This window comes from Manduca sexta, chromosome 23 (assembly GCF_014839805.1).
Source record: "Manduca sexta isolate Smith_Timp_Sample1 chromosome 23, JHU_Msex_v1.0, whole genome shotgun sequence".
NCBI lineage: Eukaryota > Metazoa > Arthropoda > Insecta > Lepidoptera > Sphingidae > Manduca > Manduca sexta.
The window spans coordinates 6,814,206-6,840,046 of NC_051137.1; the positions used below are offsets into that span (position 1 = coordinate 6,814,206).

At 35.9% G+C, this 25,841-nt stretch overlaps 4 protein-coding genes across 9 annotated transcripts in view; 2 read left to right on the forward strand and 2 right to left on the reverse strand.

Moving 5' to 3' along the window:
• LOC115449696 (E3 ubiquitin-protein ligase mib1-like) overlaps positions 1-2,578 on the forward strand; it is a 153,937-nt gene extending 151,359 nt beyond the window's left edge. The window contains exon 18 of the mRNA XM_037442041.1: positions 1,166-2,578. The gene's annotated coding sequence lies outside the window, so the exon portion shown is untranslated. The remainder of the gene's footprint in view (positions 1-1,165) is intronic.
• LOC115449711 (WW domain-containing oxidoreductase) lies at positions 2,567-17,437 on the reverse strand. Of its 5 annotated transcripts, none has more exons than XM_037442043.1 (7): positions 17,324-17,403; positions 16,695-16,739; positions 15,099-15,231; positions 14,458-14,711; positions 13,920-14,099; positions 3,955-4,222; positions 2,567-3,279 (listed from the first exon to the last, which is right to left on the reverse strand). In XM_037442043.1, the coding sequence occupies exons 2-7, from the start codon at positions 16,730-16,732 to the stop codon at positions 3,016-3,018; spliced, it is 1,137 nt and encodes a 378-aa protein (XP_037297940.1). In that variant the 5' UTR covers positions 16,733-16,739; positions 17,324-17,403; the 3' UTR covers positions 2,567-3,015. The 5 variants fall into 5 exon arrangements, with proteins under 5 accessions (XP_037297940.1, XP_037297941.1, XP_037297942.1 ...); XM_037442044.1 differs by lacking the exon at positions 17,324-17,403 and adding an exon at positions 17,005-17,025; XM_037442045.1 differs by lacking the exon at positions 17,324-17,403 and adding an exon at positions 16,469-16,635 and having other exon boundaries at positions 16,721-16,989.
• Positions 17,438-19,285: 1,848 nt separating this feature from the next.
• Positions 19,286-24,671, forward strand: LOC115449392 (probable pre-mRNA-splicing factor ATP-dependent RNA helicase mog-4). 2 transcript variants are annotated; one of them, XM_037441870.1, is made up of 6 exons: positions 19,286-19,397; positions 19,473-19,817; positions 21,079-21,215; positions 21,325-22,888; positions 23,607-24,009; positions 24,431-24,661. In XM_037441870.1, exons 2-6 carry the CDS (start codon positions 19,486-19,488, stop codon positions 24,653-24,655), a joined length of 2,661 nt encoding a protein of 886 aa, XP_037297767.1. In that variant the 5' UTR covers positions 19,286-19,397; positions 19,473-19,485; the 3' UTR covers positions 24,656-24,661. The 2 variants fall into 2 exon arrangements, with proteins under 2 accessions (XP_037297767.1, XP_030033058.1); XM_030177198.2 differs by having other exon boundaries at positions 19,314-19,817; positions 24,431-24,671.
• LOC115449393 (succinate dehydrogenase assembly factor 4, mitochondrial) lies at positions 24,668-25,754 on the reverse strand. Its single transcript, XM_030177199.2, has 2 exons — positions 25,550-25,754; positions 24,668-25,462 (listed from the first exon to the last, which is right to left on the reverse strand). Exons 1-2 carry the CDS (start codon positions 25,590-25,592, stop codon positions 25,146-25,148), a joined length of 360 nt encoding a protein of 119 aa, XP_030033059.1. The 5' UTR covers positions 25,593-25,754; the 3' UTR covers positions 24,668-25,145.
• Positions 25,755-25,841: the final 87 nt, after the last annotated feature.

Here is a 25,841-nt window from a genome sequence, read left to right on the forward strand (position 1 = left end):
CTATCAGGGGGTGATTAGGGATCGATACTGATGCCAAAAATGCAATTAGTAAAATTTTTGTCTGTCTGTCTGTCTTTCTGTCTGTCTGTCTGTCTGTCTGTATAACCGTTATAGAAACAAAAACTACTCGACGGATTTTAACGAAACTTGGTACAATTATTTTTCATACTCCTGTGCTGGTTATAGTATACTTTTCATCACGCTACAATTAATAGAAGCAGAGCAGTGAAGGGAAATGTTGGGAAAACGGGAGAAGTTACTCCATTTTTTAAGCTTCCGTCGCGTGTGCAACCTTAATGGTTAAAGCTACATAGAAATCATGTATGACGGAAATGTTCTCCTTAAAATTATGTAAAAAATATCCCACGACAGCATATGTCTATCTTTTATGGTTGACTCACAATAACACGTGTAACTCCCGATAGCTTAGCAGTTCGAAGCTTTCTCATTATATTTGTTTACTAATCTTAGGAACTATCGGTCCAAACTGAAAAATTCTTTTTGCGTTGGATAGCCCTTTATTTGTGGATTGCTATAGGCTATATATCATCACGCTATACCCAATAGGAGCGGAGCAGCAATGGCTAATCTCTGGAACTACCGGTCCAAACTGAAAAATTCTTTTGCGTTGGATAGCCCTTTGTTCGTGGAGTGCTCTAAGTTATATATCATCACGCTATGACCAATAGGAGCGGAGCAGTAATGGCTAATCTTAGGAACTACCAGTTTGAACTGAAAAATTCGTTTTGTGTTGGATAGCCCTTTATTTGTGGGGTGCTATAGGCTGTATATCATCACGCTATGACCAATAGGAGCGGAGCAGTAATGAAACATGCTACAAATACGGGGACAATTTATTAGTTTTGAGAGCTTCCGTTGCGTGCGTTGCGTAAACGGTTAAAGTTATGCAACAATGATGTATGTCGGGATTATTCCTCTTAAAAAGTTCTAAAAAAATATATTATAAAACAAAGTCCCCCGCTGCATCCGTTTGCCTGAACGTCTTAAACTCAAAAACTACCCAACGTATTAAGATAAAATTTGGTATGGAGACAGTTTGAAACCCTGGGAAGAACAAAGGCTCCCGGGAAACTACTACTTTTATAATGGAAAACTTTAGCCTGAAAAACTTTATAACGCGGGCGGAGCCGCGAGCAAAAGCTAGTATTTAATATTATTATTCATAATATATATGAGAAATATTACCGCAGACGGTAATCAAACTATTCGACTGCAGTATATTATCACTCAGTGCATGTGTACGAATGCGTGAGTGAAGTGCAGCGCAGTGCAGTTAAATACAGAGTTTGTAACGTAGTGAAGATGTTGTTTACTGCCGCGTACGGTATAAGTGTAGACGTAACTAAGACCTCGCAACGGGAGCCTAAACTTCCGAGGATATAAACACACATGATTGAAAAAATTACGAATTGTAAGCATTTCAACCATATTCGTTGACCTTTTAAAGGCTTATAGCGATTGTTGTATAATCATAATCTCGACCTGAGCGGTAGTGACCCCGAGGCCCGGTGACTTCCGTAGGTAGTTTGCTAGACTCGGCTGTTACACTTGTGTCCTTTGCGTACGCAATATATACTTATGTTATTAGCATTTTTACTCGGGTATAATCGATGATATTGCACTCGCAGATAGTTGTTATGCATGTTAAGTTAATAAATAATGTTAAGACGTTTTTTATATTAATTATAATGTTACATTGACATTATGTTTTCAATAAAGCACTGTAAAACATAATATGTCTAGTTCTAAATATTCTATTTGAATTACTTAAGGGCTAAAAACTGTTCAATGAAATTATATTTCTTCGACTTATTAATAATAGTACGAATAAATAAGCCAAATTTTATGTAGTTTTCATAAAAATATATCTGTCGCAACATCGTTTTATGCTAATAGCACGAATGTTCATTGCTCATCGTGAAGTAAACGTATGGTTAATTATTATACCCACAGCAACAATATTTACACCTAAATATTCTATTGGCTACGCTGAAACTGCCACTATTTATTTGTAAATGAGATTCCATAATCAGGAGGCAATTTCTTTCCAGTCGTGCATTTATTTATTACCTTCTACAGTGTGAAACATTTTTACAGATAGTACTGTTTACTCATATGATTTATTTGTAGCCATTATTAATTTTATTACTATAAATTATGATATAATTATGAAATGAAGCTAAGTATGCGATCAGTTGTAAGATATATATTATTATTCAAAGAACAAGATAGCCTACAGATCACCAGTGAAACATTTTATTCATGCAAAATGCACGGTATTAATAAAGTGAAATGGCTCATAACCTGATCTATATTCAAAATTTGAAATTTGTACCGTGCAAATATGCAATACTGCTTACTTAGATATTTGGCTAAAAAGTTTCATTGGCAGTATCGTTAAATCCAGTTTTAAAAACAATCTGTTCTTGCTCTAGCAGGCGCGAAATAGTGTCATTTAAAAAAATATTTTGAGTGATTATTTTAAGAATTCTCGAAAATTTAGGTGTTCAAAATGTAATCACGTATTATAGCAGCAAATAAAGAATTTACATCGAAACTATATTTTATTTGTTAACTCTACACGAAGATTGTTAAAGTTTAAACATTAAGAGAATTATTTTAGAATATAAGTATATTCATTGACCATGTACCAAAAGTGTAAATAAATCCACCCGCTCTGCAGATAATTTGCCTTATGTTTTCGATCTTTGTTGCGTTAACAAGACAACCGTGTGGTTATACGATATTATTTACAATAATTATCTAATTATGATTGTCTTGAAATTACACTATAATATTATACCAAACATAAGAGACATCATTAATAAGTGGGTAGACATTCGTTTAGATAATATTTGGTACACGGCGATGAAATACACCACAATACAAATCGTATCTAGATGACAAAAACACATTAATTATAGAGAAATATAACTGAAAAAAATAATTTAACATATGGAATAATTATAGTAAAAAAATAATTAAATATAACATTCAATAGCCAGCAACGAGCGAGTCGTCCATGGCATGTTTAATGTGGTCAGTTTGCGCAGGCGCAGCGCGGAGCGCGGCCTCGCCCGGCGCCGCCGCTCGACTGCGGAGTATGTCACGAGTCAAGTCGTTAATTCTAAACGACAAGTGAAAATCACTCGCCAGCTCGCTTTCGTCACATCTCTGGCAATCCTTGTAATACAATGCTGTTAAGTTGTTCAAATCTGGAGACGTGGCGCAATATAGTGGAGTGCTGGCTGCTTGACTCTACAATTAAATCGCTTTGCTTATTATTAGCCAATCAAGAAGTATTGTACTTTTTTACATCGGTATTTGACGACAACCGTTACCGCTAATGGAATTCAAATTACCTAATTCATAAGGTAAATTGAAAATTATAAGGAAAACAAAAAAAAATACAATACTTATTAAAACTATTCAGATTAAGAATTTATATCTATTTATAAGAAAATACGTTATAAATTTTTACGTATCATACAAATTTCGGAGGAACAGATCTAATCAGGATCTAATCAGGTCTTTATATGTATAGATGGCACTACATTCGATAATTATAGGCGTACATATTGTTATAGATATTGCTGGTAGTAGAATTTATTTTGTCGGCCGCACCCGCCACCCGCTTTCGAGTTAGGGATGCTAGACGCCGTGGAGGTGGTAAGGTATGTGGTTTGTTAGTGGTAGGATATATTTTGTATCCATCCATAAGTGTATCACAGGATCAACCTGTATATATCCAATTTGAACAGGGCGGAATAGTTGTGTCGAGTAACGAGGGAATTATCTCTCGTCAGTGGACATTCTATTTGGACCTACTCCATTTACCATCAGGTGCAGGGTAACTTTGACGTACCCAAATATAAAAAAAACACATTGAACCAGCGACCATACAATATTGGATACATTACACAATTTACTCACAATTGTCTTCGAAAAAGGTTTCATAATCGTATAAAGCGCTTCGAATGGCCACCAATTTCGACACAAACGGGTTTTCACAAAAGATCCAGGGTGCGCGCAGAACACAGACTTGCCGTCGTTGAGCCAGCGATAGCCCAAGTGATGCATTGTCAATATGCCACACAACTTTGAAACGTTGTACGCTTTAATAGACGTATACTGATGTTCAGGCAACGAAACCAATTGTTCAGTCGGCATCAATTTGTCACTGAAGCTCCATTTGATATTTCTAAAAGTTTTAACTATATTTATTGAATAGCCTAGTTGGTTGTGGAACGGACTGCCGAGACGAATGTCCGCAGGTTCAAATCCCAAGGGCACACACTTCTGATTTTTCTAAAAAATTATGTGTGTATTCTTTGTGAATTATCGTTTGCTTTAACGGTGAAGGAAAACATCGTGAGGAAACCTGCATACCTGAGAAGTTCTCTATAGGAATTTCGAGGGCGTGTGTAGTCTACCAATCCGCACTAGGCCAGCGTGGTGGACTAAGGCCTAATCCCTCTCAGTAGTAGAGGAGGCCCGTGCTCAGCAGTGGGCAAGTATACAATACAGGGCTGATATTATTATTATTATGTTGTATCTTTCCTGCGGGAAATCACGGCATAAAGGCCTTCCTTTTGGAAGGCTTGCGTGGGGACACGGATCCAACACGTAGAGGCCCCTTTAAGATACATTAATCTAGTTGGGGTTTATACACCTTGCGAGTACTCTCTCTGTCTGTACTTATGGAGGAAATACAGCCAAAGACAGCGCTTACAAGGTGCAGGGACTATTGCAGAAAAGATGGGAATTATATTGGGTCTATGGATGGGATCTAGCTGGACTGGTTGCTAAGCTATTGATTGAGACAACGGGACGCCTGCCAAGTAAAATGTCTCAATCTTATGTATTCAAGGCAGACGGTGACTTGCCCCCCACTAGATGGGCATCCCATAAGTGGCGTAAGCCAAGGACGCAACACCGGTGTGGGTGGCTTAAGGGTGTCGAGAGGTGTGCATCGATTTCACCATCGCGGGTCGCTATCGCGTCCCGGAGCGGGTTTCCCTCGCTATTACGCAGATTGAGCACTTCCACCCTGGAGCTGAGGTTCTTAGCTCTTGCGACTTCCACCCCTAGCCGGCCAGTTAAGGCAAGCCAAGGGTCAGGGGGTCTCATTTAGCCCCCACGGAATCAGGGAACGCGGTGTCGCCACTCACCGTCGGCTCGCCACAAAGCCGCCCCTGCGGGCTTATTATTATTATTATTATTATATTTTAAGTTTTTTAAACTTCTCCCATTTCTGGGGTATTTCACCAGAGCTGCGGGCTTTTGGCCAAACAACTTCGGCGGTTGATATGTTAATCTATTGATAGAAACTTTCTGACGATTCTGCACGTGTTTAGTATGACTGCCTTCTGTATTAGCGTGAATGTGAGTGGATGAATGTTTAGGGTTTTCAGGCTAATGTGCAGTGTTTTAGGGATTACGCCGGTGCTGGATATAACGATGGGGACTGTCTTGACAGATTGCACTATCCATTGAGTTTTCAATTCAATGGTCAAGTCTGTATATTTTGTGAGTTTATTAGTATGTGTGGCCGTGAGATTGTGTGTATTGGGGATTGCGATGTCTATGAGGTAAACTGTCTTATTATGTTTATCGTGTAGTGTGATATCAGGGCGGTTGTGATGTACGGCCTTGTCTGTAAGTATAGTTCTGTCCCAGTATAGTTTGTAGTCAGGTGATTCTAGGATAATCTGAGGTGTATATTGTAATACGCTGTTTTTTCTGTGATGAGTTTGTGTTTGTATGCGAGTGTCTGATGTATGATTGCCGCTACCTGATCGTGTCTGTGCTTGTAGTCTGTCTGGGTGATGGGGGAGCATGCGCCTGTGATGTGTTGGATGGTTTCTGGGTGTTTATGACAGTGACGGCAATGATCACTACTTAGATTACTGTCTCGGATTATGTGTTTCCTATAGTTTTTAGTGTCTATAACTTGATCTTGAATGGCCTGCATGAATCCTTCTGTTTCAGGAAACAGCTCGCCACGCTTTAACCATGCGTTTGACGCTATTTTGTCAACATTAGGGTTGGTTAAATCGTGACGATGACGGCCATGCAGAGATTTTTGTGTCCAGATGTCAATCTTTTGTTGTTTGGTGGTTATAGGCATTTGTTTTGTGTGATCGGAGAGAAATAGTGGCGTGTATTTATCTACTTCACAGATAGCTTTGTGCAGTGTGGAATGCAGTGAGTGATTGTGGAAGAATGATCTGAGCGACATGATTTGTTTATTGTGTAAGTTTGCTATATCTATTAAACCCCTGCCACCTTCGCAATTAGGTAGGGTCAATCTATGTATACAAGCTCTCGGGTGGTGTTTTCTAAGTTTAGCCATTGTAGTGTTAATGATTCTTTGAAGGTTTTTTAAATCTGTTTGTGTCCAGCGTATTACACCAAACGAGTAAGTTAGAATAGGGACGGCAAAGGTGTTTATAGCTTTGTTGGTGTTGCGAGCATTTAGGTGGGTGTGTAATACTTTATGTAGTCTAGTTCTGAAATTTTGTTGAAGTAGCTGTTTAATGTTTTTGTGGTGGAGCTCCTGCGACTGGTGATATCCTAGGTACTTATATCCTTCCACTGGGTCTACGGCATCTATTACCTCTTTATTTGCCAATTTGTAAGAGGCAGGTAATAGTACCTGGCGATCTTGCATTTATCTACGCCAAATTCCATGTGTATATCGTGTGAAAATGTTTGAATGATGTCAGCTAGGGTGTGTAGGTCTTTAAGAGTGTTACTGAAAAGCTTTATATCGTCCATATACATGAGATGAGAGAGTGAAATCTGATGTGTGTCATGTTTAATTTTGTATCCGGAATTATTTTTATTAAGCATATTAGATAATGGGTTAAGGGCTAGACAGAACCAAAGGGGACTTAAGGCGTCACCCTGAAATATGCCTCTTTTTATAGAGATGGATTCGGTTTCAGTAGTTTTGCCGGGATTACATATTTTTAGTTTAGTACTCCAGTCTAACATTGTTTTTTCCAAAAAACTTGTGATTACAGGGTTAATTTTATAGTGTTTTAAAATATATATTAACCAGGTGTGTGGTACTGAGTCGAAAGCCTTCTTATAATCTATGTACATAGTGTGGATGTCCAGTTTTTTAATAACTGCTGATCCTTGATCCAGGAGCTTTCCAGTTATGGGTTTTTGATATTACTGCTTTTAAAAGATCTATGGGGATATTATCAAATTCCATTTCTGGGATATTTTTAAGTGTTTGTCTATCTTCCGCAATCCACGAGTTTTCTATGTGCTCAACTGGGTTAGACCAAATATTGGACCAAAAGGTGTGCAAAGTTTCTGGAGTTGGCAAAGGTGAATTATTTTCTGGCGAGCTATTAGGCGATGTAAGATTTCTATAGAATAATTTTTCATTGTTACCAAATTGCTTATTTTGTACTTTCCTGAGTGTCGTCTCCTTATATCTGCGCAACCGACTTGCAAGAGCGTTTAATTTTTGCTTGAGAGTATCTAAGTAGTGGCTAAGATCATTGTTTTGTGTCTCGTGTTGTGAATGGATTTTATATTGTTCTTTTATTTTATTTATATGCTTTTGCAACGCTGTCGATCGGACGCCCCTTATATATTCTGTCAGACGCCCTATATTTGCTCTTAATTCGCTTATTCTGCCTTCTAGCCGTCTTTGCCACCTGGGTTTTCTTTCTGAGTTACTGTTTAGATTGCATGTGTCTAGGATTTTAGCGCCATTAAATTTTGTAGCAGTATAAGCTGCGCAGTATATGATTGCATGAGTCGTTTTAAAATCAGTGTCAATAGTTACTATTTTCGTAAGTATATCAGTATTGAGGTAGTTGATTATAGATGCTAGTCTCTTTGAAGGTTTTAACTTTGGAAGGTAGGGTCGAGTTGTAGGGTGTGTGTCTTTGAAAGTATGAAATGTTTCCCAGAACATTTCTTCTAATTGTTGTTGTAATTCCGTTGATAGACTTGGTTGATCATTGCTATTTGTTGTTTGTCTTTGAGATGAGTTTATCTGTATTGTTTCTATAGGGTCTGTAGAGATTACTGAGGTGTCTTTTGCAAGCTGGGTTGAGTCTCCGAGAGTGTATGCAGTGTTAGAGATTATTTCGTTTTGAACTTCTTGTCGAATTCTATTTAGTTGATCAGTTGAGAGTAATCGGTTGTTTACAATAGACCTACGCTGATCAGCAATCCTTTGTGCAGAGAGGTGGGAAATTGAAGGGCATTTACTAACGATATCTTGGTGTAAGAGCGGTCTGTATGTAGTTAGGTCAGTTTCGAGCTTTGTTAATCTATAGTAACTACGCATTATAGTTTCATTTAAATCGTTGGTCCACCTTATTCTATTGGATTGTGTGTGCTGTATGTCTGTGTTTGTGTTTAATGATAAGTGTTGGTTTTTTGACAGTAAATTTCTAACTTCTTCTTTGATATTTCTAATTTCTTCTTTAGACAAAAAGTTTCGTTGAACTATAGCACGGCGTTGATCTCCTACCCGTTGTTTTCCTACTTCCATATTAGGGAATTGTGCATTAAAACGTGCGTGTAATGGTGTGAGGTAAGTTTTAGCGTTTGTTTCTAGATCAGTGAGGATGAAATAATGGCGCATTATGAAAATGTTCATTTCCTTAGTCCATTTTTTGTGTGTACGCCTTCCGTCATTGGCGGGTGCAGTAACATTGGCTGGAGTAGCCTCCAGCACCTCCTCCTAGCACAACATCCAAATCGGATTGAAGTAATGGTGAGGGTGAGGTTGATGAATTTGATGAATGGGACTCTTCAATTCTATCAAGATACGAGAGTGGTGATTAAGGGGTGGATGAAAATAATGAAGTTGGTGAGGAACATGACGATGATGGTGGGTCATGTTGGACTGCAACAGTTTGAAACCGGGCAGATTGGTGCGATACGGTGCCCTCCCCAGAATACGCAGGGCAGCCCGAGCTTAAAGGCCCGGGGCGGGATTCTCCATCGCGGTTAGCTCCGGTACCCGCCTGGGGTATTGTCCTGTTTCTTAGACGCATCGCATGTATATTGTTTTAATACTAGTGCTTCGTTAGTCATTGGTAAGTATATAGCTAAAAGCTGCCAATGTCCGCCCCCCGCGTGGCATCAGATGTTCGTGCCGGACGTGAAGTTAGATTTGTGAGGGGCTTATTATTATTATTATTTTTTTTTATATTTTAACTGCTCGGTCCGTAAGACCGGTAAGTGCCAGCATTCACGGGCCTAAGCCAAGTGAGTGCTGGTAGTATCAGGGTTGGGTGTTTCCGAGTTCGACGTTGTAATATGGGTTGGTAGGGAACATGATTCTGTCTGCAAGAAGTTTCTGACAATTCTGCAGGTATTTAGAATTACTGCCTTTTGAAGTTGTATAAAAGTCTGTGGTGACAACTCTAAACTAGATAAGGAGTGTGCTAGTTGTTTGGGGATAATTCCGGTGGTGGATAATACTATTGGGACTATAGATACGCTTTGTAACTGCCACATACGGGATATTTCATTTTTCAGGTCAGTGTATTTTGTAAGTTTTTCAGCTATTGTGTTTTGCAGATTGTGGGAATTAGGTATGGCTATGTCGATGAGAAACGCGGATTTACTTTTTATCAACTAAAGTGATATCGGGTCTATTATAATGCACAGTCTTGTCAGTTAAAATGGCTCTATCATAGTAGAGTTTGTGGTTACTATTTTCTAGGACTGTTTCTGGGATATATTTATAGTATGGAATGGGTGTTTTTGGTGTGGCTATGAGGTTATATTTTGTGGCTATCTTTTGGTGAATTATGTTTGCTACCTGATCGTGCCTGAATTTGTAATCGGTCTGGGCTATTGATCTACAGGCACCTGTGATGTGTTGAATAGTTTCTGAGCTGCTATTGCATTTTCTACATAAATCTGAGGGTAGGCTGGATATTTTCATTATATGCTTTTTATAGTTCCGTGTTTCGATTATTTGGTCCTGTATTGCAGTCATGAAGCCTTCAGTCTCGGGGAAGAGTTCGCCACGACTGAGCCATGCGTTCGACGCTTCTTTGTCGACATTAGGTTGACTTAAATCTTGGCGATGCCTCCCATGCAGCGATTTTCGACTCCATTCCTCAATTTTTTCTTATTATCAGTCAGGCTTTCGTTTTTTTGTACTGTTCGTATTTTCATATTTAGAGGGGTAAAATTTTGATCATTTTGTGCTATTGCATTGTGAAGTACTGAGGATGTCATTTTATGGAAAAAGTATGCTCTAAGGGTTGTAATTTGAGTGTTATGTAGGTTAGTTATGTCGATGAGACCCCTACCTCCTTCTTTCCTAGGTAAAGTTAGTCGCTGTACACAAGATCTTGGGTGGTGTTTGCGGAATCTAGTCATTGAGGTGTTGATTATACGTTGCAGGTTTTTTAATCGGACTTAGTCCAATTTATTATGCCGAAAGAGTAGGTAAGTATGGGTACAGCAAAAGTGTTGATAGCCTTGATGGTGTTTCGTGCATAAAGTTGTGTTTTTAGTATTGCATTGAGTCGATGGCGGAACTGTTGTGTTAACGTATTTTTAATTTCTTTGTAATGTATTTGTCGTGATTGATTGTATCCAAGGTATTTGTAGGTCTCCTGTTCGTTAAGTGGTTCTATTTTCTCACCTGTTGATAAAGTATACTGGTGTTGATAAATGCTACCTGCTTTAATGGAATTAATCTTACATTTATCAATGCCAAACTCCATTTTTATATCGTCACTGAATTGTTCTGTTAGCGTAGCTAGGTTATAGAGTTGACTTTCATCTTCAGCATATAGTTTGATATCGTCCATGTAGAGTAAGTGGTTTAATTTGTGTGTGATAAATGGTTTATCCGTGTTACCCCCAGTTTCTTTGTATTTCAGGTCATAGCCGAAGCTAATTGAGTTTAAAATGTTCGAGAGCGGATTCAATGCAAGGCAGAACCAAAGTGGACTGAGTGAGTCTCCTTGGAATATACCTCGTTGTATTTTGATCGGGTCGGTTTCTATTGTATCTGAAAGTGTAGTGAGTCGCAAGCGAGTTGTCCATTTTTTCATTAGTGTTTCGAGGAATATTATAAGTGTCGGATGTATTCTATAAATTTCTAGAGATTGGAGAAGCCAAGAATGAGGAACAGAATCGTATGCTTTTTTGTAATCTATATACATTGTAAAAAGATTTCCTTTAGTTTTTTGGACTTGTTTAAGTATGACAGAATCTATTATCAGTTGCTCTTTACAGCCTTGAGACATCTTACGGCAGCCTTTTTGTTGTTCCGCCAGCATATTATTGGCGTCTATGTGTTGGTAAACTAATTCGGAGATACATGATGTAATAATCTTATAAATAGTTTGCAAGCATGTAATTGGTCTGTATTTTGCAGGGTTAGTGAGATCGTTTGAGTCTTTGGGTATCATAAAAGTGGTGCCTTCAGTAATGTATGACGGTATTTGACTGGGGTCGTGTATGAAATCATTAATATAATTATATAAATAGGAGTGTGTGTACTTGAATTTTTTATACCAGTAGCTGTGTATGTAATCCGAACCTGGTGCTTTCCAATTATGTAGATTATGTATTACTTTAGTGAATGTATCTAACGGTATTTGCTGAAAATTCATTTCTGTATATCTGTCGTTGTTTATCGTCTCTACCTCTATCCATTCGGCGTCTTTGTTGTGTTTTTCTGGTTTTTCCCATATACCAGCCCAAAAGTTTTTAAGGGTCTCTGGTTCAGGGTACTCAGTGTTTCTATTTTCACTGTGGTTTTGTTGAATGTTTGTTGAAGTCTGTTTGATAATGCGATAAAATTGTTTTTCGTTGTTGTTAAAATTATTATTTTGTTGTTTTCTTAGGGTGCAGTTTTTGTATCTTTGTAACCGTCCTGTAACGACTGAGAGTTTTTGTTTGAGAGTGTCAAGTACGTGGGTTGGATGTGTGTTGGGTGCCTCATGGATGGAATGGATTTTATATTGCTCTATTATCTTGTTTACATGGTTAGTAAGTTTTCTATTGCTGTTACCTTTGATGAATTGTGTTAATCTACCTATTTTAATTCGCAAATCGTCTAATCTATATTCTAATCGCTTTTGCCACTGCGGTTTGTATTGCTTTCGACTGTTTGTTGATTTTTCCGTAGGAGCTAACTTTAATTTTGACCCGTTAGCTTTGGCTGCTGTCCATGCTGCGCAATATATTGCTGTTTGAAAAGTGTTAAAGTCAGTGTTTTGATTTATATTTTTAGGTAGTATTATAGTATCTAAGTAATCGACTATTTTTGCAAATTTTTTAGATGGTTTTGCTTTGGTATATATGTTCGGTTAACTGGTTCAGTTCTTTTATAAAAATCAAGAGCGTCTTGGAAAATTTTATCTATTTCTGAAGCTCTATCATAAGGTTTAACTGTCTTCTGATTTTGGTCTTCTGGAAAAAGTAACTCTGCTTCATTATTATCTACGGTTATAAAGTTGTTGTTAATAAAAGTGTCTTGTTTTGTGTTATTGTCATAGGGGTTTACATTTATAGGTTTTTGTGCTAGTTCCATAGCCACTGTCTCCTTAATTGCACTGAGTCTGTCGTTACTAATATATTTATTATTAATAATGATTCGCCGCTGGTCTGCTATTCTTTGTTCACTTAGATGTGCTAGTGAAGGGAATGCAGAAATAAAATCTTTGTACAGTTGTTTCCGATAAGCTGTTTTATTAGTCTCGAGGTTAGTGATTCGATAATATGATAGCATTATCGCCTCGTTTTGTTCAGTGCTCCATCGCATACGGGTTGTGGGATTTTTACTATTAATTGTCTGGTCAATTTTAGTTAATTGTGTGATACTTGGTAGTGTTGTTGTGGTAGATGTCTGAGTCTCTGTATTTATTTGTCGTATGTTGCGTGTTGTGTGTAAGGTATTAATTTCTTCTTTTACCTCTTTGTAGACTCTGTCTATTACAGTATGTGGAAGCAGTTTGTTGCGCATTATAGCTCTGCGTTGATCTCCTATTCTTTGTCGGCTCACTTGCATGTTTGGGAACTTTTCTGTAAATTTCAGGTGAAGAGGTTCTAGATACGTTTTCGTGTCAGTTTCTAATAGCGTTAATTGAAGATATGTGCGTAGTATAAATTGGTTCATTTCTGGTGTCCATCGTCTACGCGGAGCACAAACGTTCAGGGTGGGTGCAAGTTCAGAGTCAGGATCGACTTCTTGCACAACACTGCTGAGCGTGCTAACTGTTGATGATCTTTTTGTTCGTCTTGTCATATAAGATGGTCGAGTAGAAGGTACTGACGAGAATAGTGACCTAGTACCATCGCTCAATGATTCGGCTGTATCCTCAACGTCATGAGTCCGCCTGGTCAACTCGTGACGATCGGCTGTAGCAGCTTGTGTGACGCGCGTCCGCCTGCTCAACGCAACGTCACCGGTGTCCCGCATACTGAAGCACCCAGCACCGGCTCCAGGTGCGCCCCGGCGATCCCCGGGCAGCGATCGTAAATTATATCGTCTTTGACTTGGCTCCATTATGTTATGGGTTGGGATGATTGGTTTAAAAAGGGTAGCATAGATGTGAATGGCTCTTAATATTTGTGTCGCTCATAAGTGAGGTAAGTGGTCTAGATGTTCAGACCTTATAATTGACCTTCCTTTTCTTAAGCCCCCCCACCACGACAAGGTTCAATCCCTTGGGGGGGATTATTATTATTATTATTGAATAAATAAATTATACCGTATACCTGACGTACTTCTAATTAGAAGCACAGGATCTTGAATATATGAATGGTGACTTCCGCCGCAGTATTTCTGCTACCCGTAAGACTTCTTTGATAGAGACTTTTATTGCAGGAAAGATTTTCCATAAACCTAGATAACCTAGTTATGTATAAAATTAATATTTGACCTGTGCGACTCCGACGACACGAACACAATGCGTGCATTCGGGGCGAGAATCTTCTCTATATTTGTAAGCAAATAATACTGACTCAAGTAATTAACTTGAAATGTCGTTTCCAGATTGTCTTCCGTCAGAGTCCAAGGTAAACCAAATGTCCCAGCGTTCAACAGCACAATGTCTATTTTTCTAAAATCACAAATAATATAGTAAATGAACATAAACCTAGTTATGTTGTTTTTCATAAATCAACGTAAGTAGGTTTATGTTCGTAATTAAATAATAAATCTTACAAACATACCTCTTTTATCCCTGAAGACGTAGATGGAAGCACTATTATAGACTAAAAAGCAAGCAACAATACCTAGTAATCGAACTCGAGACCTCCCCACAGCAATCTTACCGCAATACATTTGTAATACGCTGCCGAGGCAATCAATTATACGTATCTATCTGTGTGTTTAAATATTTAAAAACACTAATTTACACAAATCATACGAAGGAAATATTAAATTTATAATGCAAATACCTATTACAGGTTACTTACTTAAAATCTTTTAGAATGTCATCTGAACATCTTTTAACTGATCTCAATGACGCAAGGTTGATTTCATAAAATCGAAGGCGGTGATTATTTCCGCAGATGCTCTTGGCGACAACACTCGCCGCGTAGGTGTTGCGGCAGGCCATGAGAACCGTGCAGTCATGTGCAGTGAGACATCGCGTCATCTCCAACCCAATACCACAGTTTGCACCGGTTATAAGACATGTTTTACCCTTTACATATTCACTTTTTATCACCTTAAAAAGAAACATATTTATTTCAAACAAAGATTTTACTTGTTTACATTTATTATTCCTTAATACCCTCCGTCAAAGCAACGGCCTTGACTATTCGTTCTTGGATGCATTTTCAGTACACGAGTTACGGCAGATATATGCAGTGATTTACGAATAATTTCTATAAAAAATCAATTGTCTCTTTTTATATTTTAACTAAGTATCAAAATATTTCTTATTAAGTTGGAGATAAAAAGAAGCTTTAAAGAAAAAGAATATTCAGAGATAATTTAGTTTTCCCTTAGTGAAAGAATAATTAAAATTGGTTAAGAAAATTTTTGTTGCCTACAAATAATCTCCGACACACCGGGTAAAGCAGCATATTGGTTTAATATCCTTTCTACGTACCTCGTCTGCTGTTGGGCCGTAGATTGCAGTGTTAACACATTGTCCAACATTATTCAAATAATCCAACATGCTCTTAACTCCCCTTAAAGTACCGATATATCTTCTGTTAATAGCTCTTACCGGTAAAGGCATGCTAAAATTTAATAAGCAAGAGGCTCTTAGTCTTTAGTTCCAACTGTTTATACAGAGTGTCCCAGAAAGTAGTGTCAAGCGGAGGTCCAGAGATAGAGCACCCCTTGGGGTATCCGAATCACCCCCATGTATGTTCCGCGATTTTGTATAGTTTTCGAGTTATGAATATTTTTCTGAATTTTTGAGAATTTTCGATTTGAACGATTAAATGTTATCTTTTTAAAAAAGTAAAAGATTTATTCGAGATTTTTTTATTGCAACAATAAAAAAATACAATGGGCGGAGGGGATAAGAGACCGATTTATTGCAATCGCAGGTAAAAGAGTTACACTCACGTTTACAAACTTTAAACCACGAGAACGAATCATGCAAAATTAATTGAACTTAAACGTAAGAATATGCCAAATGTTTAACTTATAGTTTTCTTGTAGTCATTTTCGGTTAGTTTACAAACTAATTAATCTTAGGAGTGATGAGAAGTCAAAAAAAAATATTGTAATCTAAAGGAAAATTTTAAGAATTTTCCTCCTCATTGTCTTTGAAGGCTGATTTTAGCCAAAATAGCCCCCATGAAGGGCTATGTTTTTTTAATGAATATGTAAGTTGAGAGTCCGGAGAAGTTTTTGATCTACTTTAGAACCACGAAGTCACCTGTATAGTTGTTTAATTTAAAGAAGAAAGTTTAAGTTATAATTCATAGAACGTAAGTTTTTCACTTTACACCAACATTTTCAAAATTTTCATTAAAGTTACGAAGCTGGTTGTTTTAGCAAAAAAGAACAGCTAATGAAGATTTTGTTGCAATAAAAAAATCTCGAATAAATCTTCTACTTTTTTAAAAAGATAACATTTAATCGTTCAAATCGAAAATTCTCAAAAATTCAGAAAAATATTCATAACTCGAAAACTATACAAAATCGCGGAACATACATGGGGGTGATTCGGATACCCGAAGAGGTGTTCTATCTCTGGACCTCCGCTTGTCACTACTTTCGGGGACACCTTGTATATTTTTTGGAATAAAAGCATTATACTTTACAACGTACTTTTTTAAGAATGTTGCTGAAGCGAATTCTAGGACTGATTTCACGGAAGCAGAACCCGGACATCAACCCTTTCTGAATAATGTAATCCCAGCAAATCGTGTAAAAAATCCCTAACTTAGAATTTGATGCTTATTTGAACCCATACCTTGCAGTTACTTGAGCAAGGAGAAAATTAAATTGACTCCTACTTACTATCGTTAACAATGAACCTGGTTAGTAAAATCGTATGCATAGAAACTCAGGCAATCACAACCAGGTATGCTGCGGATATTTGCATCAGCAACCGTAATCGCGGACCTTCTGTATTAATTTCGACATCCGTATCCACGGACTTAAGAGCGTCTACTGGAGAATGACTACTGTGAAATGTGAGTCTCAGATTATTAAGGTTTATCAGTAAAAATAAAATTAAAATTACCAGCAACGAAAATATTGATGCATTACAAGTACGTGCATGCTCCAACTGTAACAGTAACACTATGGGTAATATTTTCAAAATAATATTATATACTACGGAGATACAATTCACTCGTAAATGCAACTATTCAAACAAATTATAAATGAACTCATAAATGTCATACTATATAGATGACAAACTATCATATTTTATTGTTTTTTATAATCATATATTATCTACTGTTTTTGAAATGTGCATCTTCCGCAAAAAGACTTTATTTTGAACATATTTTGTAATGCAAAGCCTCAGTACAAAGCCTAAGATAACCTACTATTTTTTTATTAGACAGCCAAAGACATTCAATGTCTTAGATCTCTTTGGAAGCAGCTAATAATAAGTACCTGCCTAATAAGCAATGACCGTGGAGGATATAATCTGCTGATAAACTATTTATATGGGTAAAGACGAGTTACAGTTTACGTATATTCAATTACGTATACAACTGAGGTATACAATAGGTATCCTGCCGAGAAGCTTAAGAATCGTAAAACCAGGATCTTTCCTGAATTTTTCCAAGGTGATGTAGTTTTCTTTGTAACGTCCAATCTGAAACGTGGCCACAGTTTGGAATTTACAAGCATACGGTTCACCTGATAGCAAGTGATCAGCGCCATCCATGATCAACTGCAATACCAATAGAGATGAGTGCCGGCCTTGTAGGTGAGCCTACGCTCTTTTTTTTTTTTTTTCTTTAAGGTCGCCAGGCGTATCTGTCCGGTAATGCTGCTGACAACAATTTGTTCCATAGTTTTGTAGTACGTGGTAAATTTAGGCACAGGGGTGGACACTTAGAACATTTTGTGTAATGATGAATGATTATATATCTTAATACCGTTAGATAGAGTTTAGTTTTGGTTGATAAAAGGACGTCTCAGCGTTACATCTCGTACCAACATAATAAACCAAAAAAATTTGAAAGTATATTGGCTACTATGATAGTTGATAATTTGCCGCCATTATTGACGGTAGATTTGTCATTGTTGGAGTTTATTTGCAAAAATTTGTATAATTGCGATTTTGTTCAATAATAAGTTAAGTTTTATGCCGAGTACGTTGAGTTGAGCCTGCTTCTCCGTTTCGTGTATATTTCTTCTTGAAGGAGTTTGTCTAGTGTGTGTTACGAGATAGTGACTTTTATTATTCCGAGATATTGACTCTAATTCTGTTTACATTTGAGTAGTTTATTTATTTTGTGTGCGAGAATGGGGAAAAGAACTAATGTGTATAAAAATGTGAGGTTTGTGGCATACAAAAGCACTCAAAGTCAAACATAATTATGGCTAAATTTCCACTTGATCCACACCGGTAAGAGAAAATATATATTATGATTTTTGTTTTTTTTTTTATTATTTTTAATTTTTTTTATATGGCAATTGTTGTACATTTTGCCAATTTCAAATATATTATGATTTTAAAACATTACATAAAAGTGATATATATTTAATTCTAATTTACAAACTCAGGTAGTCGTTGAAAAGAATATTCTAGATTTAGGAGTTTCAATTCTATGCTTATTAACCTAATCAAAAAAGGCACGTGCCTTTTTTGATTAGGTTAATAAGCATATACGTCTATGAATTTGCCCTTGCAATGATTGTATCATAGTAATTGTTGATTGGATGGAAAAAGATCATACCTGTAAGGTATCAAATTTTTCAATTTCCATATAAAATTGGAAATAAATAACGGAAAATTGGAGTGTAATGAATTTTTGAGTAGGAGACCTAAACATTATACAATTTATACATAAGAAATTCACGTGATAATATTGTGTATTTTCTAATTAAATAAAGGGAATTATTAAAAATTCTGGACGTTTTATTTTTAATATTCTAAATTCAATCGTAATTTATACCAGTGTAAGATTTATGGTCAGGAACTTTTATCGATATAAAGCTATCGATACAAAATTATCGATAATATCGATTGAATAAGGAACGTCCCTAGAGACGAGCAGATTTATAGTAAGTTGGCAGCCTTGCGTGTCATTTTTTCTGCGTAATCTTGGTACAAAATGTAACTCTACTGGGCTCATGTATGTGTGCGTGAGCTCAAATTCAATGTACTAAGTGCCGCCTCTTCTTACGTAGTATATTACTTACTCTATGTGTAGGCAGAAACGCAATGTAGTGGATTACCCACCCTACCATGTCGATGAAATTAGGGGTTTTGCCGCGTTGTACGGTGATAGAACTTAGAGCACTCGCCATGATAAATGCGATAAAGAATGCAGAACGATGTTACATCTCTACGCTATGAGACAAATACCCGTTTTTCAAAATCCGAATTCCGTTTCTGGATTCGGAATGCGACTCCGGATGTAAAAGTACAGCCTATTAGTTGCATTATGATTTAAGCTGAAATCACAGTAAAAAAAGATTACAACTTGGGTAAATGCAACTTATGACTTGTTCCTGAACTTTACCTTTATCTTTTAGAAGTCTAGAGTGATGAGTGAAGATTGTGTACTGAAGACATCATTTGGACGTAATTTACAATGAAACAAATTTACTTATGACTTGGCAGTACTGTCTTAGACCTCAGCCGATTGCCTGTGGAATTAATAAAAAAAAACAAATGTCATATGTCAAATGTCAATTCTGGATTCATATAGCTTAGCTTCTTTATTTGTGTTTTAACTTGTATTTTCACATGATATATGAAGTACATACAATTACAATTATAATATTTATTTATATTTAGTAATACAATCTACGTTAATGTTTAAATTTTGATCAGGTAGGGAGTAAGTATGGACAAATCAAGCAAACGACGTTATTCTTCATCAAGTTCCGATAGCGCTGAAGAAAGTCGGAAAAATGATCTAAAAGAAAGGGATGAATTTGCCAAACGATTGAAAAAACGAGATGAAGAAAAGGTAAAGAAAGTAACAGAGGCGACTAGTAAAAGATCATACGAAGAAGCTGCAAAGCGGCTCAAATTAGAAGCCGAGGATAGAGATAAAATCTTACCAAAACTTCGAGTGCAATCGCGACGTAAATATTTGGAAAAAAGAAAGGACGATAAAGTTGTAGAATTAGAAGCCGATATAGCTGATGATGAATATTTATTTGACGAAAGCATGTAAGTATTTTTAATTGTCCTAATTTAAGATTGTCGTGTATTTCGCTCGATATCTCCGCGATAAATATTCATTCATAAGATCCTGGTATCTGTATTTTTTAACTAAAAACTATTTATATATATGTTGATTGTTAAGTCATGCTTAGTTTATGTTGCCACGCTGTAAATGAAGAGTGTTTTTGTAAGCACATATATTTATAGGAAGTTTTAATAGAATGTTTTGTATTTAGCTAAGAAAACTTGTTGCTTCTGAGAGCTTAGTGTGAACTATTTTTGTGATTACCGATTCTATACAAACCCTTATAATACTTATCATAAGCCACTAACATTTTACTACATGTTTTACAAGAGCCATGTAATATACTATATTACAGATAATTAATGTTTAATGACAAGAAAGAGGTAGAAATGCCATTTAAATTCTGTAGATTCAAAATTGATCCAATCACAATATTTACATATACTATGTCAATGAACATTAGCTGTCTTCTTTATGTGTTATATGTAAGGTTTTCTCAAAATAAGCATACATAATGAAATAGTTTTTAAGTTCAAATTTTTTGTCTCATCTGTGTTTTTGTTTGTCTTAATGAAATCACACTATTTATAATTTGATAAAAAGAAAAAAAGATAAGACACAAATTTTCCTTACTTGTTTTCATAAAAAAAAAATTACATTAAATAGATTTATTTTAAGACAGAATAAATATAAATATTACCTTTATCATTTCTCATGACACATCAATGCCAAGTATGTGTCTGTGTGTCTATACCACACTTTTCATTTAATTTATTAGGCTATCAAAATTAAAGTAGTTTACAGATTTTTTGTATTTAATTTTTATCCCAAAATTCTTAAGACTACAGCATTCACGCTCACAGTGTAGACTGTCCATGAAAGTGATAAAGTAAAGGCGTCCTGTCAATATCAATATATACATTCATTTGGATCTAAGCATACATTAAAAATTCATATATTTATTTCCCAGAATAATTACATATAACAAAATTTTGGTCCCCTGGTGCCTAAACTAGGTTTAGCCTAATGATTAAACCTAGTTAGGTCTAGATCAATGTTCCTCTGCTAATGTAATATTAAGTTTAACTTAAGATTTATTTAATGTATGATTTGTAATATTACTATGTTTATGACCACTGAGTGGTATACACTACTGATTATATTTTCATATAATTAAATTAGGATATATTATTGTGTATGTATAATTCTGTGTTTTGATTTGTATGAATTTTTGTATTTCAGCTTAACAAAAAGAGAAAGACAAGAGAGGGAACATAAAAAAGTTCTATTAAAATTAGCAAAAGAACATGAGAAAGCGAGAGAATTAGAAAATGTTCAAAGGTATCATATGCCACAAGACTTGGGGAAAGGCGAAAAAGGTACATTATTTTGTTTTTACTATGTACTTTTATAAAAATGTTTTATTTATCGTAGTAAGAACAGATTTATCTGTTGTAAGTGTAGCAATGAATTTCCTTAATGTTTTAGGTGAATACATTGAAGTTGATGAAAATGAAAAGTTGCCACATTCAGAACAACAAAAATGGGAACAAGAACAAATCAAATCAGCATTCTTTAAGTTTGGTGCAAAAGATGCAAAAGCCAAAGATGAGTATGAACTATTACTTGATGAACAAATTGATTTTATACAAGCTCTTAAAATGGAGGGTGATGATGATAAGACAGAAAAAGAGGAAAAAACCGAATATCAGAAAATGCGAATGACAATAGAAGAAACGAAAAAGTCACTCCCCATATATAGCTTTAAAGAGTCTTTGATAGAGGCAATAAAAAAGTATCAAATATTGATAGTGGAGGGTGAAACAGGTTCAGGAAAAACTACACAAATACCACAATATCTACTTGAAGCAGGTTTTACCAAAGATAGTAAAAAGATTGGTTGCACACAGCCAAGAAGAGTAGCTGCAATGTCTGTAGCAGCCAGAGTCGCCCAAGAAATGAATGTGAAATTAGGTAATGAAGTTGGATACAGTATAAGATTTGAAGATTGCACTTCAGACAGAACAGTAATAAAATACATGACTGATGGCACACTTCATAGAGAATTTCTATCAGAACCAGATTTAGCATCATACAGTGTAATGATTATTGATGAAGCTCATGAAAGAACTCTCCATACTGATATTTTATTTGGTCTTGTCAAAGACATAACTAGATTTAGGCCAGATTTAAAACTACTAATTTCTAGTGCAACATTAGATGCTGAAAAATTCTCAAATTTCTTTGATGATGCACCTATTTTTAGAATACCAGGCAGAAGATTTCCTGTGGATATCTATTATACAAAAGCTCCAGAAGCTGACTATGTTGATGCGAGTGTTGTTTCTGTTTTGCAAATCCATGCCACCCAGCCACTAGGTGATATTTTAGTCTTTCTCACAGGGCAAGAAGAAATTGAAACTTGTGTAGAAATGTTACAAGAGAGGACAAAGAGAATAGGAAAAAAATTAAAAGAGCTTTTAATATTACCTGTATATGCCAATTTACCTAGTGATATGCAAGCCAAAATATTTGAACCAACACCTGAAGGTGCACGAAAAGTTGTACTAGCCACAAACATTGCAGAAACATCACTTACAATTGACAATATCATTTATGTTATTGATCCAGGGTTTGCGAAGCAAAATAACTTTAATTCAAAAACAGGTATGGAGAGTTTGATGGTTGTCCCAATATCAAAAGCGTCTGCTAATCAAAGGGCAGGAAGAGCGGGGCGGGTCGCCCCAGGAAAATGTTTCCGATTGTACACAGCTTGGGCATATAAATATGAGTTAGAAGATAATACTATTCCAGAAATTCAAAGAATCAATTTAGGAAATGCTGTTCTTACGTTAAAAGCTTTGGGAATTAATGACCTGATTCACTTCGATTTCTTGGATCCCCCTCCACATGAAACACTTGTATTGGCATTAGAACAGTTATATGCCCTTGGAGCCCTCAATCATCATGGAGAATTAACTAAAGCTGGCAGAAGAATGGCAGAATTTCCAACAGATCCAATGCTTGCTAAAATGTTGCTGGCTAGTGAAAAGTGAGTATATTTGTGAGTTAAATAGAAATCTCCAACTGCAGTCACCAAGAAATAAGATTATTTGGGATTGAGTTGAAACCGACAGCAATTATGTATCACTAGCTTGGAGGCTAGGTATCTTATATTTAAATAATACAATACACATGTAAATTGGATTCTTCATTGCAAACCTCACCTTAATTGCTAAATAATACACAGATATCTTGGTAAAGTTAAAACTGTGTCTTTTAGCTTTTGAACCCACAGACATCCATCTTGGCAAACTAGTCTATTCTCGACGAGACTATCGGATATTTTTCGCTTGTTTCTTATTAACTATAGTAACAACAATGAAGCAGCTTACATCAGGCTATGCATACATTTTTTTTGGTGCCATTTTCATACAGTTTTTTAATCTGGGTTTATTTTTTAGTCTAGTAGTTAGTTCTGTTTGAAATAAAATAATTAATCATGGATATTTCTGCCTTTAAAATTTCGTCATATTAAATTTTAAAGGCCGAAATATCCATGATTATTAATTATTTTTACGTTTTTCTTCAACTGCGAGAACTAATCACTAACTAGACGTGAATTTAAATTCTTTACTTGCCAATACTTGTTTAGTTACCCAGATTAAAGCCGAAACAAAATGTATGAAAATGGACCTTGAGCTACCACCTTAAAGCTCAGTAAATATTTTTCAAATTAAGTGTTTGTATTAATGAATGGTTTATTTCAGGTATAAATGTTCAGAAGAAATAGTGACAATTGCAGCAATGTTGTCTGTTAACAGTTCAGTTTTCTATAGACCTAAAGATAAAATAATTCATGCAGACACAGCAAGGAAAAATTTCTTTCATCATAAAGGAGACCATTTAACATTAATGAATGTTTATAATCAGTGGGTAGCATCAGATTATTCAGTACAATGGTGTTATGAAAATTTTGTGCAATACAGATCAATGAAGAGGGCCCGAGATGTACGAGAGCAATTAGTAGGTCTAATGGAAAGAGTAGAAATAGAAATGATGTCAAGTGTGGCTGATGATACGAACATTCGTAAAGCCATCACTGCTGGTTACTTCTACCACATTGCAAAATTTTCGAAAGGTGGTCATTATAAAACTGTAAAACATAATCAGGTGAGAATCATTGTACATATTTTTTAATACAAGATTTCATATTAGAGAGCGACGATAACATAGTTGGGTGTGGAAAAGACTTGAGATGAATGTCGGCAAGTCCAAATCCCAAGGGCGCACACCTCTCTTTTCTTAAATTATGTGTATTCTTTGAATTATTGCTTGCTTTAATGGTTAAGGAAAACATTGTGAGTATACCCACATACCTGAAAAATTCTGTATAGGAATTTTGCGGGTGTGTGAAGTCTACCAATCCACACAAGGCCAGCATGGTGGACTAAGGCCTAATCCCTCTAAGTAATATAGGAGGCCCTAAAAATTTCTTGAACCACCTTGTTAGATATGCAATGAAATGTAAAATTAACATTTACCTCTTGCTACATTCAACACAATAGCTCACTTGTTTATTTTATAATTACAGACAGTTATGATTCATCCTAACAGTGCACTATTTGAAGAATTACCTCGCTGGGTTATATACCATGAACTCGTTTTTACATCTAAAGAATTCATGAGACAAGTCACAGAAATTGAAAGCAAGTGGCTTCTGGAAGTTGCGCCGCACTACTACAAATCTAAAGAATTAGAGGATTCAACAAATAAAAAGATGCCAAAAACTGTTGGCAAATCTTCAGGCACCCAATAAAAAACATTAAACTCTATTTTCATTTATTTATTATCCACATATAATATAATAATGTGTATTGCTAGTATTTACAAATAAATTACCTAAAAGATTTAAATACAATATTAAACAACTAAAAAGAAAATCCTCAAGTAGAGAGAGAGTAGTTTGTTCACAATGTGCCATTTTCTGGTTGTAACTTTATTTCTTTTGTGCTCTCAATCCTTGAGTTGTAATATTACAATATCATACTTAGTGGTAGCCTGGGGTGGCAGGCAAAACTGGGCATCTACCTGGAAGATTGTACCTAGAGGACTTTCAAGCAATGTCCAATTAAAAACCTTTTTTTTAGGTCACCAACCTATTTGTTGATATCTTAAGCGTCTAACCTACAAAATTGTTAATATCCAGGCTATTTTTGGATACTGCCTAGATCCTCACATTGGTTAAGGCCGCCACTAGTCGTACTTGGTACATATTTAGGTATGGTAGTAAGTCAGCTGTTTTAAACTCAAAAGTCAGACACTCTACCTTTTCTTTCCCAGTCACCATATCTAGTGGGCTCTGGGCCTCTGGGGCCTCCAACCTCACCAGTCTCTGGGTTAGTATTATTTGGAAATGCTGGCAATGGATCTTCCTTTTGAGCTGGATGCATTAATGGTTGTTCGCCGAGGTCATCAATTGGTGTAGTTTCTCTTAATTTTTTCCTGAATTCCGCCAGCCTAGCAGATTCAGATTTTATTTGTTTGTGATCCTTGTCAACTTTCTCACTTGCATCTGTGCTAGACTTTTGGGCGTATATAAAAGAATTAAAAACAACTGGCAAATCTGCAAGGTGCAAAAAGAAAATTAACAGTCTAATTAATAAAAGTTGCTACAATATTTTATAAGCTCTGTTTATTGGATATTACTTACTTCGAGTCCCTATAATGTGATTTCTAAAGAGTAAGATATTCATCTTCAGAAGTTTATTTTCTTTCTTTTGTAAAAAAAACACTAGCAATAAAGAGAATTTTAATGTAATAGATGGAAAACTGTAGAAGTGTGTAGAAGCAAAATACAGATTTTATTTTGTTTTAGGCAGAGACATTTTTTATTTTCCTTTTTATTGGGAAGGCAAAAGGTTTTAACCCATACAGCCTCGTCAAGAAATTTAGGTAGAGGCAAATTAACTAGTTTTAAGTTGTTGAAGTTTTATGCTCGTCCA

Bases quoted from the DNA above. Each gene is read 5' to 3' on its own strand.
- LOC115449711 (XM_037442043.1), bottom strand. From the start codon at position 16,732: ATGCACGTACTTGTAATGCATCAATATTTTCGTTGCTG. The intron at 14,100-14,457 runs GTAAGTAACCTG...TTGTGATTTTAG, and splicing joins GACATTCTAAAAGATTTTAA to AAAAATAGACATTGTGCTGT. The intron at 3,280-3,954 runs GTGAGTAAATTG...ATTTAATTGTAG, and splicing joins AACCTTTTTCGAAGACAATT to AGTCAAGCAGCCAGCACTCC.
- LOC115449392 (XM_037441870.1), top strand. From the start codon at position 19,486: ATGGACAAATCAAGCAAACGACGTTATTCTTCATCAAGTTCCGATAGC. The intron at 19,818-21,078 runs GTAAGTATTTTT...TTTGTATTTCAG, and splicing joins TATTTATTTGACGAAAGCAT to CTTAACAAAAAGAGAAAGAC. The intron at 21,216-21,324 runs GTACATTATTTT...TTAATGTTTTAG, and splicing joins CTTGGGGAAAGGCGAAAAAG to GTGAATACATTGAAGTTGAT.
- LOC115449393 (XM_030177199.2), bottom strand. From the start codon at position 25,592: ATGAATATCTTACTCTTTAGAAATCACATTATAGGGACTCGAA. The intron at 25,463-25,549 runs GTAAGTAATATC...TGCACCTTGCAG, and splicing joins TCACATTATAGGGACTCGAA to ATTTGCCAGTTGTTTTTAAT.